The sequence below is a fragment of the Dendroctonus ponderosae genome, unplaced genomic scaffold, assembly GCF_020466585.1.
Source record: "Dendroctonus ponderosae isolate FM_Combo_2020 unplaced genomic scaffold, Dpon_F_20191213v2 Dpon_F_20191213_1, whole genome shotgun sequence".
In the NCBI taxonomy this organism is placed as follows: domain Eukaryota; kingdom Metazoa; phylum Arthropoda; class Insecta; order Coleoptera; family Curculionidae; genus Dendroctonus; species Dendroctonus ponderosae.
Window position 1 is genome coordinate 54053859 of NW_026017110.1, and position 18543 is coordinate 54072401.

Sequence of the window (18543 nt, forward strand, 5' to 3'; positions counted from 1 at the left end):
TAAAACCACGTGGTTTATAAACAATGGATATTACTCGTAAAAGTAAATTCCTGAACAATAAAATGGAACTATATACATATTAAACGACGAACGAAATATAGTTTCTCATTTAATTAGTACTTATTTGCCTAATTTTAATGATCAAAATAATTTATTTGCTAGTGAATAAATCTTGTCGATTTCCTGCCATCTTGAACCGGCATTCTTATAGAAATATAATCTAACACACGAGCTGAAAAGCATATTTTTATTTTGAACTTTACTAATCGTTGCATCAAAGGTTTTGAGTTATTAATCACGGTTGTATCCAAGACGAAATCATAAATAACGTTTAATTTATTTTCGCCATTTTAAAAGCCAGCAATGTATGATGATACCTGTATTTATTGAATTTTATTATCGACCATATGATTGTTTCTACATTTATGTGATTTTCTCAAAGCACGTGTAATACAGGTTACAACACGTTTTAATATCATATAGGTACAAATTTCATATTACTTGTACCAGGCTTTACCATAATTCTAATGAATCTTTATTGTGTTTAATGTTGTACGAATCTAATTCAAATAAAATAATATTTCAAAATAAATCCACTAAGTGTTACTACACAGGAAGGAAGCAACATATACTTATAGCTATTTAGCCCAATACAATGCAAATTCCACTGTACAAAAATTTTATGAAAAATTTTGAAGGACGAATGGTTAAATGAAACTATGTATATGTTTGCCCATAAGCTGAATAAGGCCAGAAATAACATTAACCTTTTTTGTATTCTATTTTTCATGCAGAAAAATTAGGTGATTTATCGTAGATTTAATTTTAATGAATTCTAAGTTTGCTACTGGAACTAAGCAAATATTCTGAGGCAAACATTTAAATGGTCTGAGGAAGGGAGTGGAAATATAGTCAAAACTAATTTGAATACTTTTGTTTAAAAAACATATTTTATTTAGGTACAATAAAAGTCATCAGTAAAAAACTAGTCATTCCTTTGGTCAGTCCGAGAAGTCCATATATTGCTAAAAATCACAACGCTCTCTACTTGATTTATCGAAGAAACATCTTCTCCAAGGCACAAGATGCTTAGAGTCTTACAAACACAGTTAAAAAAGGAATGCCTAAAGCAAATTTTCACTTGCTTTTGTGAGAATAGTTGGCATATCGTCCAGAACATTCTTCTATAGTAATATCGTTATGAGTATCAAAATAAGTAAAATTTCTTCTAATGAATACAAATTAGTTGAAAATTAGCACGAGCAAATAATTTGTTTAGGTACATTCAGGACTACATAACAACTATCTTCACATCGATCACATTCTGCCAAATAACATAATAAAAGTTAAAAATTACTTTTCAACGGTATTATGTGATGATTAAATTTGTGTCTACATTTGATCAGAAAAAGTTATCACATCACATTATTGAGATCAACAATCAAAGTAAAATGCAATTATCTAGATTCATGAATGTATATGTACACAAAACACCGTCAAAAATTATCTGTTGTATTCTAACATAAAAAAGTTTAATGACTTCTGATTCAAAATTCTGTTGATAGCTCAATATTTAAAAGAAATGAAATAACCATAAGTAAAAATACATATTCCCTATATAAAATAAGCACTAAAATCATACAAAATGCGTAGCCAAACTTTGAAGCACTTAACATGTAGCGATATTGTTGAAAGTCTGCAACAATTTTCATGATTGAAAACTGTATTGCCAAATATATGAAATAATGTTTCTCCAACAAATATATTCAACAATCGGCTATTCTTTCATTGTTAACATAAGTGTACGTAACATTATAAACGCCACTTAAAAAACAATGTTGTAGTATCATCATATATGAAACTATTTGGTGATCTTTCCTATGCATAGAGATATATATAAATATAACACTTTCTTATAACTATTAAATCTTTTATATAAAAATATAGTACAGAGTAATATTTAAAAAATCTTGTTAAAATACAGGATTTCATACTTTTTATTGTTATATTTTATTGCATTGTACTGTTCACATATAGACAACCCCGGACATACAAGTCCAGACCTAAACAACTTTATTAACAAGGATATAAGAAATATCAACAATTTTGAGCAAGAAACTTTTTAAACAGTTTATTTTATATGCGCTCGTCTGGCTTAAAAAAAATCAATGAACAAAACTAGTACTTGATTTAGCTTATTTAAAACAAAGCAAGACAAACTGCAACATGTAAATTACTTAACAATTTTAAATACGAAACAGTTAAACTAAAGTAGCGCTGGATCGACTTTTCGACGACCTGGCATTATTATTCTCGCTCTGATTCTCTTGATCTTCGTACCAAGCGTTCATTTCTTCGGAAAATCGTTCAGATACCCCTATTTGCGCCAGATCGAGACTGTTATTCAAATTTTGGGTTGTACCTGATTCTCTAGCAGAACTGAAAAAAAAACACATTAATAATTACGTATTATTAGTAAATTGTTTTAATTATTCAACTAATTATTTCCAGTGAACAATCTGTTGTAAGACGACAGTAAAAGGTTTCGGATTACTACATCAAAAGCAAAAGTGACTTGAAAAGGTTATTTTTAATTTTGAAACTACAAAGGCGCCATAATACGTATTTCCTTAATAAGCATGGTATGTGAAGATGGCAAATTAGATACGGGAGGAATAAAAGCCGCTGAATGTGAGCAAAAATGTATCTTTGGACAAAAATATCAAAGCAAAATAATTATATTATCTAAAATTATATGTTAGTCTAAATAGCACCGAAATATTAGGAAAAACACTGTGGTATTGATCAGAGCTGCGCACTATTTAGATTGTATGATTTGTGCGTCTCTACCGCAGGTTTTCTCATTGGATCTTATCGATCAAAAATGGCTTGTCGGAATGGCCGAACTGTTAGGAAAATAGGTTTTCCTGCATGGCATCACGCCCAGAAAATCGATGACAGGAACGTCTTCAACGTTTTCAAAGAAAAACGCGAATTCATTCAAATGGAGGCTAGATCTTGCACATTCAAAATTGGAAGATTGACCTTTTTGATTTCTTCTTCACTATCTTTGTTAACTTTAAGTTATATCTTGATGATTATTGTTATTATATATTATAATTAAATCTCTTACCATTCAAGTGGCTGCTTATACTGGCGTAAAAGTATAATCAAATTGGTCAATTCTTTGTTGAATAATAAAATAATTCATTTTTCATCTACTGCTTCGGATTGATATTTACAAGCTTTAGTTAACCAACTGAACTAACCGTTAAAAAACTAAGTTGAATGAAATTTTATTGTTCGGGTACAGGTTCCAAAATCACACAATTAATTTATTACCTGTGCTGCATATACTGTTGTTGTACTCGAACAGGGTATCGATTCATATTAATCGAATCCTCAAAGTTGTCATTTAAGTTCTGGCGGCACACGGTAGTTGCTGGTGCTTGACTAATTCCCTTCTCCAGTTCCTTTTGGGGCGATTTCTTAAACTTTGTTGAATATTTATAAAAATCGGACATTTCAAACGGCTTGGTTTCTTCATGATACGGCTTTACAACCCCCGCTTGCACAATGGTACAATTCTTGGGAATATTGTTATTCAAAAGTTCGAGATTGGGCGGTTCAGGTACTCTGGGAGACGGATTAGATTCGGCTGGAATTTCCAACAGGGGTTTTGGGGAAAGAGGCGATTGTAGAGGTGATGGATTTCTTTGTCTATGCTGGATATGTTGCACTGGTATGGGGTGCAACATTGGACTCTTCTGTGGAGATACATGAGGTGATAATTGAGGTGGTGGTGGTGGAGGAGGTGGTGTGCGTGCAACATATTTTTCTTCAAATGATGAAGGCAGAGTTGACTGTGAGCGCGATGTTACAGATGTTGGCGATATTGGCCCATCTAGGGAAGTCTCCAACCTAAAAATCAAAATAAATCGTTGGACGGGTTCAAGTGTTTTCAGTTGCGTCATTTAAAATTGATCAACTGCATTATGTGGGACTGTAACTAAGTGTCTGTATAGAAGCGGCTTTCAATTTCAAATACAGACCATTTAAAACACTATGTGTACCTATATTAAATAACAGTTGCGCGGATGGTCAATTCAAGTGGGCAGCTGTGTGTGAAAAAAAGAACTGTTTATTATTTAATCCGAGATAGTGATTTACTGACATTGGGACACATCTATACTTAACGGAAATGAAACGTTTTACTCAAAAATCATCCTAATCTTGCGATTTATCAATATAATCAGAAGTTTACTTTGGACTCGTTCAGTACTCATGCGAATGTAGCTTAAGTTGCTTTCCAGAACGCATAAACTATTCTAAACTTCTTCAGGAACATTACGTGTCAGGGAAAAGTTCCTACGTTCGGTAATTTTCAGCATCATTTCTTTGATTGAAGGACCATTATCACAAGTTTATTGTTAGACTCTTTGATTAGTTCTGGAACCATTCATTCATTGGCAATTCATCATCTGTATCAACCCGTTCCACGTTTCATCAATCCTAACTGGTCAAAGCGATTTGCCATTGTTTCCTTAGTAACTTTCTGTCAATCTCTATTAGTGAAATATATTGCATCTAAATGGACCACGAAAAACTCCATTTCGCTTTTGGAAGTAATACTCCCACATTTTCAATAGTTTTCCTACTCAGACATGTTAGTAGCTGTTAAAACATTTCATCTGACCGTAGGCAACTTTCCCAGTACAATGTTTTCCAGGCCAGTACAATGTTCGTCTTTAAATTTTATTATATTTAGAATAATAAGGTTGTTGAAAGGTCCAGTCTCATCGGCATTAAGAACGTTACTGTTATACTTCAACACACTGATCATATTCATATCCTCTGATGCAGAATCCCCAACAATGTTTTCCCCAATCATACCCTGGCTCTTCTCAAAGTCTTCTATCCAATTCGAACTCTTAACTTTAACTTATTTTGAAATTTCAACAACAATTTCACAAGCCTCTTCTTAAAGAATTAGGTAATTTGATATGGTTTGATCTAGATTTTCATGAGCTAGCTAACAAATATAACAGTATTATATTTTTTCAATGATTGGCGTAGTAAATTCAGGCAAACTCATGAATCGACAGGCATCACGCCGTTTCATGCTGTCTTCTAATTTCATCACCCTTAAAGCTTTACGTAATTGATTCTGTATTTTGGATGGAACACGATTCACGAGGTAACGTGAAGACATTCGTAAGTAAATATAAACAAACATTTAATAAGCCCGATATTTTTTGCTTGCAATGCGCGAATTTGCCGGAAAATCCCAGAAAAGTCCACTACGAGATAAATATTTCTACTTACGTTACGCAGGGTGAGTCAGCGAAGCAACACCCTCCACATAGATCCTACAGAAATAGCGACAGAAAAAAAGAGGGGAGATGTTGCTTCTCTGACTCACCCTGTATAAATCAAAATTTTGTTCACTTTTCATTTTTGTCATAAACGAATTAATGAAATACGGACAAAAATTGTATTATGCTTGCCTCGAAAAATCCCCCAATCTATCTGCGAAAATTCACTATAACTGCGTCAACTATCGGCAAATTTCACTGTATTTGAATATTTAAAACCGAATCTAACACGACCAAACTTGTTAATAATTCCCCGCATGGCTTGCAGAAAATATGTATTTTAACAACTGCAAGTCAAAAAAGAATCAAATATAAAACAATCCAAAAAGAACGATTCAACCTTGATACCTTGTAGCACACGGCAGTAAACAACGGTAAATGCGCGTTCGCCATTCACTGCTTGACTGAATACTCGAACAAGTAATATTTAATATTCGCATAGTGTCGTAATTGTGTTAAATCCAGCAATTTCATATTTTCTCAAACAGTGCAGCAATCCGACAAGCGATTAATGGTTTGCGCATAAATTATCTCGATGTTACAATTGGTGTTAATATAAAATGGAACTCGCGCGAGTCATAAATCCACTAAATAAAAGCCAGGAAAACTAGTACAAATATTTCTCAATTTAAGAGGAATTTAGGACAAGAATATTTTAAATTTGGGGTACCCAAAATAAATCTAGTGGAATCTGTTACGTTTGGGAAGAGTGAACTGAGGCGATAAGTATCGCACTCGCTGAGACTACTAATTGGCAATATAAAACCATTTCTTTGGCAGATGCTTATTTTCTTAATTTGTGAGTAAAAGTTCTAAAGGTGGTTTTATAAATTCTTAAAATTGTACTTAAACCACTAGTCATAAACTAGTAACAAAAAGAACAGCTACACATAACGTATTTTGTGGTGAAATTCTGTTTCACAATTACAAAGTTGCAAAAAAATATTATCAAATAGTCAATAAAGACAATCACTAAAACAAATGCAGAATGGAAATCACTTCAATTTATTGAATATACAGGTTGAACCTCCATGCATATTCGATGTTTCTGCATAAGCAGTTTTACTAGATCAATTAATTGTAAATGACAATCATAAAAACTTACCATTCTTTTTCCTTCTGTTTTCGGACGCCACGAACATCTTTAAAACTGCGGTTGTCACTTTCACAAGACGAAGTGTCATCACTAGGATATACACTATCAATTGTCTGTCCTACACTTCCTAAGGATTGAGTTCTCACTAGCTGTCTATGATCCTGGGATCTTCTATTTGCGACCTAAATTTGCAAAAATCTGTTTTATTGCCCATGTAAAATAACCCGTGAATACATGGCATAATACTTGAGAAGGTTTTCACCACACACATAAAAAACAACTCCATCAGATCAACTATTCTTACCTGAGGTTTAACAAATGTAGCGCTCATTTGATCGCTGTGAGTTGGAACTGTAGCAAGAGTGGCAGATTTACTGTCTATCGGGGATATTCTCCTTTGCACTCTCTTATTTTTTCTTCTATCTAGACTTCCAAATCTGCAAGAACAATTGTTCTTACATTACAGTTATATCAAAACTAAGCAGATTATATATTAATATATCGATAAAATTTATTCATCATCAAACGTTCTACATGGTCTAAAAACGAAAATGCAACAATGGAATAAGATGTTTTTTAGTTGCGTAGAAGGTGGCTCAAAAAATATAAATCTACCTCTCTATCTCTTTCTCTTAAGAAAAGTAGTTTTTTGGTAAAGTCGAAAATTGTGATACGAATTTTCAGAGAACAATTTTCTAATTTTTTGATAAATAACTATTTCTCTTAAATTCATATATTTTGAAAAACCTCGTATACAATTGGAAAACATTTTTAGACTTCCGACGATGTAGAATGATTTATGAGGAATTATTTTTTGTAATAAAATAATAATATAGCATAAAATACCGCTTAAGTAATGGAATCTTTCCAAATTAGCGTTCACTTGCCTTTTATCTCTTTGCCAATTGCTATCCAACGTGTTAGAAGAATAAACCCAATACATTTGTCCTGATTCAGATCGTTTCCATGAACCACCTAATCCTGAGCTCATGCCATTATTTTCATATTGTTGATGAGGTTGTATAGGATGTGGATATGGTAAGTGCATTGTATCTGACGAATTTCGATAACCACTAGCATCAACGGTATACCTGTTATACATAGGTTCTCCATGAATTGTGTGAGAAGAATAATATTGAACTTTATTGTGACTTGTAGGACTAGACTGTCGCATTTGAACGTATTGTTGGCTGATTCTCGAAAAATTTTGAGAAGATCTTTGCATTGACATGCTATGTTGAGACAGTGGACTTTGGGATAAATGTGGGCTTTTCCTTTGCGTTTGAGGGCTTTGTTGGGAGATTGAACCCTGTTGAGGCATTGGGCTGTGTTGGGATAATAATGGACTATGCTGAGGGTAATGAAGGTTTTGATGCGGCAAATATTGAATACTTTGTGATAAATGCGGACTATGCTGGGACAGCTGTGAACTATTTTGAGACGCAGCAGATGGACTGTGTTGTTGCATTAGCAAGGACTGACTATGCGATGAATGGGGATAGCTATAACCAAAGTTTTGGATTGGATAATTATAATGTGGAACACTGGTAATTTCTTCTTGGCTAGAATACAAAAATGCTGTTGTTAATAACGCCGATTTAGGGAAAGCACCAGTTACCTTTCAATATACTCATTATATCCGTTTACACTTAATCGGTAAAATCCAGCAGTCAGCAATTCATCTGGTTTAGCATACTGCACGGGAATACTTTCAGAATTTCTGCTGTAATGAGACTGTCTGGAAGTACTCGGAGGATATCTCGACTCTGGGTATGTATCTGTTGGACTGAGCATAATTAAACCATGTTTGTTAGAGATATGATTCTGTCGACTTTCGAGTGTTGAATAGGCTTCATTTGTTATTACAGATATGTTATCATCTAAAATAGAGAGAACAGAAATACATTATAACAATATAAGTGTTTTATAGGATTTATGTAGGAATTGAGAAGATTTAAAAGAATAAGCTGGCAAACATTCTGCGACGAGATCGAGTGTCTGACAGATTGGGCCCGGCTTGCGAAGATCCTCAGCACAGGTAAATCGCAAAACGAAATAGGAACCCTTAAGGAGGAAGATGGAACCTGGACGGAAACGAAAAAGCAGACCTTACAACTTGTCCTAGCGAAACACTTCCCAGGCGACGGCGGCACCGGAGACTCGGAGGTCAAGGACTGGACCACGACCAAAAGAGTAGTCAGTGATGACGCTATCAGATGGGCGGTTTGCAGATGGGATAATTCGAAAAAATGCTACAGTCGGACTTAAATATCTTACTCCAGCTACTGGAAAGAATCTTCATGCCCACAAGGGACCTGCCTTTCCCTCCGCATGTGGTGTCTGGTTATGGACGAGCTCCTGGGGTGGTTAGACTTTACTAATCAGCTTAACTATTTGCCAATCCTTTTTGAATGTTCGCGGATTTTATTAAGATTCAAATAATGCTTTCAAAAATATTGTTTTCCTGATACAGAGTGCCTTGATTCCATATAAATACAAATGAAATGATGTTTCATTTTTTCGTTTGCATTTTCATCAAGATTAACTCCATCTGGACATGTGTGCTAAATCCGGAAATCGGCAGTATAGACAAATGTGCAAATTATTTCTGATCACCAGATGTAACTATATATAGACGTCCATAACGAAGTGCATTTTTTCGACCAATAAAAGGATTCGAAAAAACTGCTCTAATTCGAATTTAATGATTATAGTTCAAGTCAGTACGCTTCGGTTAATGAAAAGCTTGCAATATCCTGGGCAAACACTGCTTTAGATAATCACCGACACCATAACATATAATATAACATAACAACAGATAAAGCGAATTTCTGTCTCATGCGTCTATATGTAAATTAATTAAACACACACATGTATTTAATTCGGGTGAGCATAAACGGATATCGATAAACATTAAATATTTAGATGTTGGAAGAAACATTTAACACATTCATCATTTGATATCTGCTATAAAATAACAGCAATAATTTACCTTGTGGATCTGGAATTCTTGACTTTTTCTTCTGCTTTATTTGTTCGAATGCTGTCTTTTCCTTCAGTAAAGCAAGCTTCTCTTCTAGAGCCTTCACTTGTTCTTTATGTTTTTGATATTCTGCTCGGTGTTGTCTTTTAACAGTCTAAATCAATATTTGTTTATTATAAGCAAAATCGATCAAATGGGCTAAATGCTAATTTATATTATTGTGGGAGAATAAACAAGTGTTGTTTACATAATATATTTACTACGGTTTTTTCTATCGGGAATTATTTTATACCGTAACTTTAAATAATACATAGTCCTATTAACTTACAACATAATAATTTAGTCAAAGTAATAAATAACTTTAAAATGTACGGCAATCAATAAGGTGGTGAAAACAATGTTCCTTCCCAACAATAACAGTATGTAATTAGAACAGTGGCATGCAAAGATAAGCAACAAATTGTACGCATTGACATCAAAATGTTTGCAATTAACATTTGTTACAATCAGCAAATTAATTATGTCAAGAAGATGTTTCATAGTCATACTGCCACGAAATTGCATATGTGAAAAACAAATTCTAATTTAAAAAATGTTACATAATATATAATTGTAACGTAAAAAGGTCAGTATTATAAGGACTTTTAACATGGCGAGTATGTTCAATTAAAAAATCAATCTACTGTATTTTGATAGAAATCCAAATAAAATACTAAATTTTTCCTGGAAGATTAATACTAAAGCTGAATTGAATTTTGTATTAATACGAACGTTTTTTGGAATTTTAGTTTCGGATATAGCAAATTTTCCTCTAACGTTGTTTCTACTGCAAGAAGATTTTATTCGAGAATTTCAATCAACAGCAGACTGCACATTCTCTCAATGGTTCCATTATTATTATACTTAATTAAGAGAACAAATATCTAAATTTTCTGCCATAAGATACTTATTTTATTTATTATGTTAATAATGATAAATGCAATAAATGTTTATTTCTTAATAATCATTACAAAATTTAAAGACAAAAGTTTCGTTTTACTTTTGTTGATATGGACGTTCAAAATTAATATAGGTGATGCTACAATACAATTTGATTATATGATAAGGAAGTATCAAAAGTAAGTCTAAATCTGTTTAAAAAACTGACGGATAATGTTCCTAGTTGGCAGGCAAAAACCATTTAAGGAATCGGTTCCAGCTATAAGCGGACCTTAATTTTGTTATAAAGAGTATACAAAACAGGCGGTCAATATCCCTTGTCGCTTAAAAAATATCATTAAGAAGTTGCCGCTATCCATAGACGTGTTTAATAACCATAAGGAAAAATAGACAATAAAAAAATAGTTATAATTTATTTTTAATTGGTCGTTTACCACCCCATCGACCAAATCTAAACGATGATCGCGAATACTTCCATTCCTTGAACAGTACTATTTCAATTTTGACTCTATAAAACTTAATTTAAATAGAACTAGTTCAAATGTATTTGCAATAAATGATTGAATTTCTTGAAGGGCAGAATGTTATAAGCGTCTTCTGTATTTAAAAAACATCGATTTCAGAGCGTTTGGACTTAATTTTTAGTAAGTAATTTAACAGGCCCCATACTTTTATCTTTACGGCGAACGCCTGAATACCTCTCGTTTATTAGAATACATATTGTTAAATTATCAGGGTTATAAGATCTACAATCTACGCCTCTTTCAATCAATCAATATTATTCAATTTCTGATATTACCACCGGTTGAGATTTAATAACATGAAATGAGATAAAAAATAAATATTATCAAATTTTCAGATATTCGAGTTAATTTCATATCTCAACATAGCGATAATATACATTTCAGGAAATAAGAGGGTGTAGTCAGAAATGTAATAATAATAATCTCCGTATAAACAACAGACAGGTTGTTGAAAGAATTAGAAGATTAGATTACATGAAATCAATGTTAATTCAGACCTACCCAAGTGATGTGGAAGGTCAATATTCTACACAAAATGCGAAAATGTTAAATATACAACGCATTTAAAATAGGAATTATTTTATGCCTACCTTACTTATGTTTCCTTCACCAGATAAGCCTAAGGCCGCATCTCTCAATTTCATATGTAACTGAATCTCCAGCTCCAAGTTAGTAACCAACTGGTCCTTATTGCTATTATTTACGAGGTTTTCATTTAGTTGAAATGCGGTACCTACTTTTCTTCTTATTGTTGGAGGAGTTTCTCCTATTTCCAATGGCATTTCTGGGGGAGTGATTCCAGTCAGCTCTGCTTCCTAAAATATGTTTAATGTTAGATGGTTGTACATCAACACACATTTAAATGTAAATACCTGAATACATAATGCTCTGAGGTCGTGGTTGCATTTTGCTAGTTTTTCTTCAATTTGTTTTTTTCGTTCCACAAGTATCACTTTTCTTGCAGCATTATTAGTAGTGCTGGCTACCATTTTTTCCACTTTTGTTTCACTGGATGTAGAAGCTATAGCTGCTCCATCCTCTATAACATTCTCTCAATTAATAACAACAAAACGACACATTTTAAGATGTGGTATTCTATGGTATGGTTATAAAATAAACTGTCGTCTAGGTTAATGTACTGCTTACCCATGTTGAGAATATTTTCATTATTTCATTGTAGTTATCTTTTGGAAAACGAAGTTCTAGGCATCGGTGACTAAGATGCGATAAATCAACTTATTACACGGCGTTTCAATGAGTACATTTCAATTGATAACGCTAGAAATGACTTAATATGATTATTTTTGTAAACTGGTCCAACGCAACAAGTTTTTAATCAAATAATTTTCTCAACATTCTCAAGTTTATCTATAAATCTATAAATTTCTGATCTGCAAATACGTTTAAATCTAACACATAAACAATTAATCGGCCTATGAATATCATTATTTATTTACACTTTTTATTATTTGTCAAAATTTGCCTTTAAAATGTTTCATTTTGACAACCTATAATATCATTTATACGTCGAACCTGTCAAAACACTGTTGCCAGGTGCGATAGGGTCTATGCACTTTCAACCGGCCAACGACCGTGGCTGCACTGGCTGCTGATATTTCTCGCGGGAATTTCAAACGGAAATAGATTTTTGCCGTCAGTAAAATGTCCTAGGTGTGAATTTTCAATTAACCAACCAAAATATTTAAGAACATATGCAAGCCTTACAAATTGGGCTGCACTACTTAGTTTCAATAATTTGGATGTTCATAGAACGTAATTAGGTACCTGATTTTTGCATTTCAAAATAATTATCAATTGAGATCTGAGCAGATATAGTTAGAAAATACGTGTAACATTATACCTATATGATTTTAAGAAATTATGTTTTCTTTCTTGACATAGAGTATGAAAATCCATTAATTAAAATAGATTACTCGCTGATGACGTCATAGTTTGTATCATGCAGATTGAATACATTTTATTTTTTATACGTGTTCGCACTTCGAGTAAATTTCTGTCCACACCCTTACAACTGTCAAACTGATGTTTGATGTTTGATTTGCAAATGGCGACTTAAAGGTCTTCAAAAGTAAACAGGTGATTTAATTTTTTTTAAACTCATTAATGAGACTAAATTGATTGTCATTTCAGCGAACAGAAGAACGTTAGAGAACAATGATTATGGTTTCATGATATATTTAATAGTTCTTATAATTAGTCACATACAGAAATCGTACTGAAGATATGGCTACATCACAAGACGCTGACTCGGATATGGAATGTTCCGACAATGAAGATGGATATTATGATTATAATGATTACTATAATGATGAAGATAGCGATATTGAACGCATAGATCCAACTAGAGTTGATCCAGAATACTTTGATTACAAGTGTCTGTCTGAAGAAGAAGTGGAACGTCTACTCAATGAAACTGTGGAAAGTCTCAGTAACCGTCTAATTATATCTCCTTCCTTAGCCAAAGTTAGTGAGAAAACATTCAGTTATTTAGGAATAATCTAATATAAACTGCTTACAGGTTTTGCTGCATAGCCAGCACTGGAATACCAATGAAGTTATTCATAAATATAAGGAAAATCCTCAGCAGACACTTATTGGAGCGAGAATTAATCCACCTTCTCCACCCAAGAGTATACTTTTTACATCGACATACTTAGCATGTTCAGTCTGTATTACTACACAAAATATAGACAAGTTTTTTCATTTGTCATGTGCCCATATATTTTGTCGCGAATGTTGGACGACACATTTCGAAGTACAGATCAGCCAGGTAAGAATCACCGGTTAAAATGATGCATAACATTATTTCGGTATATTTACGTGTTTGTTCCAGGGAATATCCACTGCTATCAGTTGCATGGCTAAAGATTGTATTGTATTGGCACCTGAAGACTTTGTTTTGAAGCACCTTCATCATAAAACTAGCATTAGGGAAAAGTATCAACATTTCATCTTCCAAGACTATGTTAAGGCGCATCCCGAATTGAGATTTTGTCCCGGGCCGAACTGCTCTATCATCATTCATAGCAGTGAAATCAAAGCGAAACGAGCCGTTTGTACCCAGTGCAAGACCATATTTTGCTTCAGGTACTATAACCATAGTTACGCAATCATTTTAAAATTAACTGGATTTCGTATAATTAGATGCGGATGTGATTATCATGCTCCAACGGATTGCCAAGTTATAAAAAAGTGGTTAACAAAATGTGCGGATGATAGTGAAACAGCAAACTATATTAGTGCTCATACCAAAGACTGTCCAAAGTGCCACATATGCATAGAAAAAAATGGAGGTTGCAATCATATGCAGTGTTACAATTGCAAGCATGATTTCTGTTGGATGTGTTTGGGTGATTGGAAATCTCATGGATCGGAATATTATGAATGCTCAAGGTATAGAGAAAATCCTAACATAGCTCATGAGTCGGTGCATGCACAAGCCAGAGAGGCTCTGAAGAAATACTTGCATTATTATGAGAGGTGGGAGAACCATTCGAAATCTTTGAAATTAGAAGAACAAACATTGGAAAAACTCAGGGATCGAATTAATCAGAAAGTCATGTCCGGTTTAGGTAAGTCATATTGTTTAAGTGGTTGTTACATTTATCGGCAATGGTTGTGAAATCCGACGACCGCAGGCTTTTGCGTTCGCGATTAACAATTTGCTCATATTGTAGAAAACCACATTACAAACAACATCCTTCTTGTATATGCCGACTTATTTTTCCCAGAAAATTACCGTTTTCTTCCAATTTTCACCCACTGACATTAACCGCTTTTCCATAAGGTTGCAACGGACGGCATGACGTTCCCGGCTTTACCACGCTGCCAAAAACTCGCATTTGCGTAACTTATGATTTGTTTTTACTTGATTATTTCTTAAGGTATATTTATGATGGTTGCGGCAATGTTTCGACAGTTTGACTACATAGTGACGATTGCCATTCGTTTGCTATAAAAGTGAAAGAGGCATTCTTCGAGCGGAACTTACAATATTTAATAATATTTTGAGCGTTTACTCGCTTAGCTTTTTCGTAAAATGTCGAGCTATTGATCAAAAATATTAACAAGCATATTTCAATGTCCTTTGATTAAATCCTTATAGGATATAACGCTAAAACGCCAATGGTTCGTTCCCGAGCGACCCAGAGATTGCAATAATGAGCTCACATCCGATTATCATGTAAAGCAGTGAGACGATTTCACTTTTTATGCATCTCATTTGGTTAGCGAAGGATGTAGACATATAATGTTGTTAAGCAATATGCTCTCCAAGCTGATCGTTGTTTGCTGATGCTTAACACCCTGTTATAGAATATATTGCTCATCTTCTATTTTCGGAAATTCAACTTTAATTCATACACCGACTTACAGATTAAAACAGTGCAAAAGTATATGATTTTAGGTACTTGGATCGACTGGCAATATTTATTTACAGCAGCAAATCTGTTAGCAAAATGTCGCTATACACTTCAATACACATATCCTTTTGCATATTACATGGATGCGGGCCCGAGAAAGGAATTATTTGAATATCAACAAGCACAGCTGGAAGCTGAAATAGAAAATTTGAGTTGGAAAGTTGAGCGAGCTGAAACCACCGATAGGGGTGACTTAGAAAACCAAATGGATATTGCAGAAAAACGAAGAACTACTCTTTTAAAAGACTTTTTAGATGTGTGATATTTTTTAAGTTATTTTAGGTGTTTTTTTCGTTTAACTATTAGCGAAGTTCCCGATTTCCAGCTCATTTTTTAAATAAAATATTTGACTGTGATTCTCAGAATAGAAATTTGGCAGGAGATGTATAAGGAAACGAAACTCGAAAAGCTAGGTATTTTCATTTTATAGTTTATAGATAAAAATAGTTTCAATCGTGTAGACTTACTTCTAGTTTTATTTATAAAATGCCACTATATAGGGGTATCTACAAATTCTATCAACAAAAGATATATTGTGTTTATGGTTACATGGTACGTGGTACACACTACAGTAACTGTGCATTCATTGATCTATCTATGCTTATATTAGGCCTACACATATTTAGTTTATATTGATTGGTTAAAACTAGTCCTTTTAAGTCTTATTCTAAATATAAACTGAATATACTAATTTAGTTTTTCTAATTAGATGTTAAATGTTCTCATTCAAGATATATGTGCAAACTTAAAATACCAATCTTAGTGTTAATTGATAATATATGTGATCTATTAAGAACTTCTTAAACACGTTGCTTTTGCCTTTAATGTGCTATTTCCATTGTGAATTTAATAGAAATACTATTGTGAATATGTTTAACTGTATTTTATTAGTCTAATTTTAAAATAGCTATTATCAAATTATTTTCTCGAAACTAATATTGTTACTTGTTATAAGTGAATTTTTTTATTTTATTCATAACAATTTTTAGAATTTCAAGCTAAGCTATTTCAATTCTATATGTCTCAGTTATGGGTAGCCAGATAATCTTTTTAAAAAACTGTACTAGTAAGACATTTTTCGTTTGACCAAGATGAAGAGAATCGTGAACACATACGCTTTTTCTAGACTTATAAGTATAATGAATAAATAAGAAGTGATTCAAGCCTTAGTGTTAACGTGAAACTTAAATTAAATATGTATTTTGATTACTTAAAATAAGATTCAGAACAAGTGGGTAACGCTTACTACAGGGCATTTTTGCCAGCAATGATGAAGCGCGGTATTATGCCAAATATTAGTGAAGTAGTTTGTGCGGCCTCATTTTTGTATATTTACTAGTACTTATATATTTTGGGGATACAAAGAATTACCTAGGAATATGCCTTTTTAGTTTATTGTAGATGTACTTAGAAACATAATATATATTCTAGTTGAAAATATGTGGATGGTTTCTTTGAATATTTTATGTCGATCAAGTATAATATCGGACGAGTGTAAAAGCAATTTCTCATTTGCATATAAAAATCATACAAATGTGTTTTCCCACAAAACTAGATAAATATTAAATATTGACCATTTTATTTATTCCCTTATGAATTTCTTTTTTGGTGAAAAGCCCTACTGAGAACTTGGGCTAATTCTGTACGGGTTACTGTGCCGATGCTAAGCAAACCTTTGATGAGATTATACAGTTATCTAAATCACATGTATATATTTGTTATTTCCTTGATTTTGCCAATAAATATCTGTTTGTACTGATATTAAGAATTACTGTTCTTGTGATCCACGGTTGAAGGAACTAATTATTTCCTATAAACTGTTTTCTTGCATAGACTAAATCGAAAAGGAATGTCTAAATAAATGTTTAATCTAACTTGTATACATATTTAATAGAGTTTACAGATTTTCTAATTAATACATCTTTGCTTTAATAAATGTTTAATAATCGTGTTCAAGTTATTTCTGTTTCCTCAAACAATTAGAGCTTAGGATACATATTTACATTAATTCATTTGCATAAATTATCCATATATTTTCGCGCACGGGGTGTCGCAGAATACGAGCTGGGCCTCTTGAATTCAGACCATTATATTTTCTAATGTGAAGGATACTAGTTGAAATGCCCTAAAATAACTTTGTTTTTCATTGCATGACCAAAAAAGGTTATTTTATATCATTATTAACACCAAATTAGTGTTTGTTGTTTATGGAAAAAAGCTTTAAAAAGATCTGTTTCGATTCCGACAACTCTCAAGCGGGCCAATACGTGAAAGAGTCTCATGTTGAATCAACGTATGAAATTATTCCATAAAAACTACGTGTAAAATTACACTTTTTACTACTTAATTTTAACTTTAATAATGTGAGTTTAGTCGGCACCACTGCAAAGCATTGTGGTGGTGCCTGCTTACAACATTAAGGGAATACGACATATTGACGGCTTATTCTGGGACACTCTGTACATTAAATATTGATCAAATTATATTTTCTTGAGGTTGTATTCTTTGAAATAATGAATGAAATAGTCTTATCTAATCATACATAGGCGAACCTATGGAAACTCTTATGACAATTATTTTGTTCTTGATCATTTTGATTATTATAAAATCTACAAACCCTTGGAAATAAATAATTTGCTATTGTGATTTCGAAATATGTATTTCATGAGTTTCTGGCTATTTTAGTTCTAATATACTATAATAGTTATATAATATATCGGTTTCCAATAATCTTTACAGTTTATGTTCTATTGCAATAATCAGTGGAGAATTATATTTTTCAAATATAGCTTTAATTGTTTAGGTTTTTGCCTTTTTGTTAGTTCATTTTTTAAATTGTTTAAAGGACTTTATGTGTGCATGATATTTACAATAAATATGATTTAAACTTCAGATAAAAGATGTTTTCTTTGGCATCTACATATAACTTTTGTTTCCAGTGATCTATGGAAAAATAAAGGTGAACTGTGAAATTACTTCAACACGTTTTGAAAAACAATATTGGCTGATTTGCAAATGTTCTGCAAAGAATACAATATATTGAAATAATTTATATTTAGTAATATCTGAGAACCGAGGAGAGGTTTTAAAATAAAATTATGTAAGTTTCGGCTGGTAGCTATTGCACATTTTCTTATATGACAGCAACAATGTAACTTCTTTTACAGTTAAGTCTTATCTTTCC

The 18543-nt window shown here is 32.7% G+C and overlaps 2 protein-coding genes across 2 annotated transcripts; one reads left to right on the forward strand and one right to left on the reverse strand.

The window, feature by feature from the left end:
* Positions 1-928: 928 nt before the first annotated feature.
* LOC109533839 lies at positions 929-12432 on the reverse strand. Its single transcript, XM_019899321.2, has 10 exons — positions 12064-12432; positions 11790-11956; positions 11508-11732; positions 9464-9608; positions 8090-8351; positions 7359-8033; positions 6776-6908; positions 6481-6653; positions 3343-3921; positions 929-2439 (listed from the first exon to the last, which is right to left on the reverse strand). Exons 1-10 carry the CDS (start codon positions 12065-12067, stop codon positions 2262-2264), a joined length of 2541 nt encoding a protein of 846 aa, XP_019754880.1. The 5' UTR covers positions 12068-12432; the 3' UTR covers positions 929-2261.
* A 501-nt stretch (positions 12433-12933) lies between these two features.
* LOC109533840 (potential E3 ubiquitin-protein ligase ariadne-2) lies at positions 12934-16799 on the forward strand. Its single transcript, XM_019899322.2, has 6 exons — positions 12934-13014; positions 13069-13401; positions 13457-13708; positions 13772-14025; positions 14083-14510; positions 15344-16799. The coding sequence occupies exons 2-6, from the start codon at positions 13162-13164 to the stop codon at positions 15619-15621; spliced, it is 1452 nt and encodes a 483-aa protein (XP_019754881.1). The 5' UTR covers positions 12934-13014; positions 13069-13161; the 3' UTR covers positions 15622-16799.
* The last annotated feature ends 1744 nt before the right edge of the window (positions 16800-18543 follow it).

What these genes read in the sequence shown, in the direction of transcription:
- LOC109533839 (XM_019899321.2), bottom strand. An exon ending in AATTGGCAAAGAGATAAAAG is followed by an intron (nt 6,909 to 7,358) that starts GCAAGTGAACGC and finishes TTGTTCTTGCAG; the next exon opens with ATTTGGAAGTCTAGATAGAA. An exon ending in CTACATTTGTTAAACCTCAG is followed by an intron (nt 6,654 to 6,775) that starts GTAAGAATAGTT and finishes TTGCAAATTTAG; the next exon opens with GTCGCAAATAGAAGATCCCA.
- LOC109533840 (XM_019899322.2), top strand. Translation starts at nt 13,162, where the DNA reads ATGGCTACATCACAAGACGCTGACTCGGATATGGAATGTTCCGACAAT. An exon ending in TATCTCCTTCCTTAGCCAAA is followed by an intron (nt 13,402 to 13,456) that starts GTTAGTGAGAAA and finishes AACTGCTTACAG; the next exon opens with GTTTTGCTGCATAGCCAGCA. An exon ending in AAGACCATATTTTGCTTCAG is followed by an intron (nt 14,026 to 14,082) that starts GTACTATAACCA and finishes TCGTATAATTAG; the next exon opens with ATGCGGATGTGATTATCATG.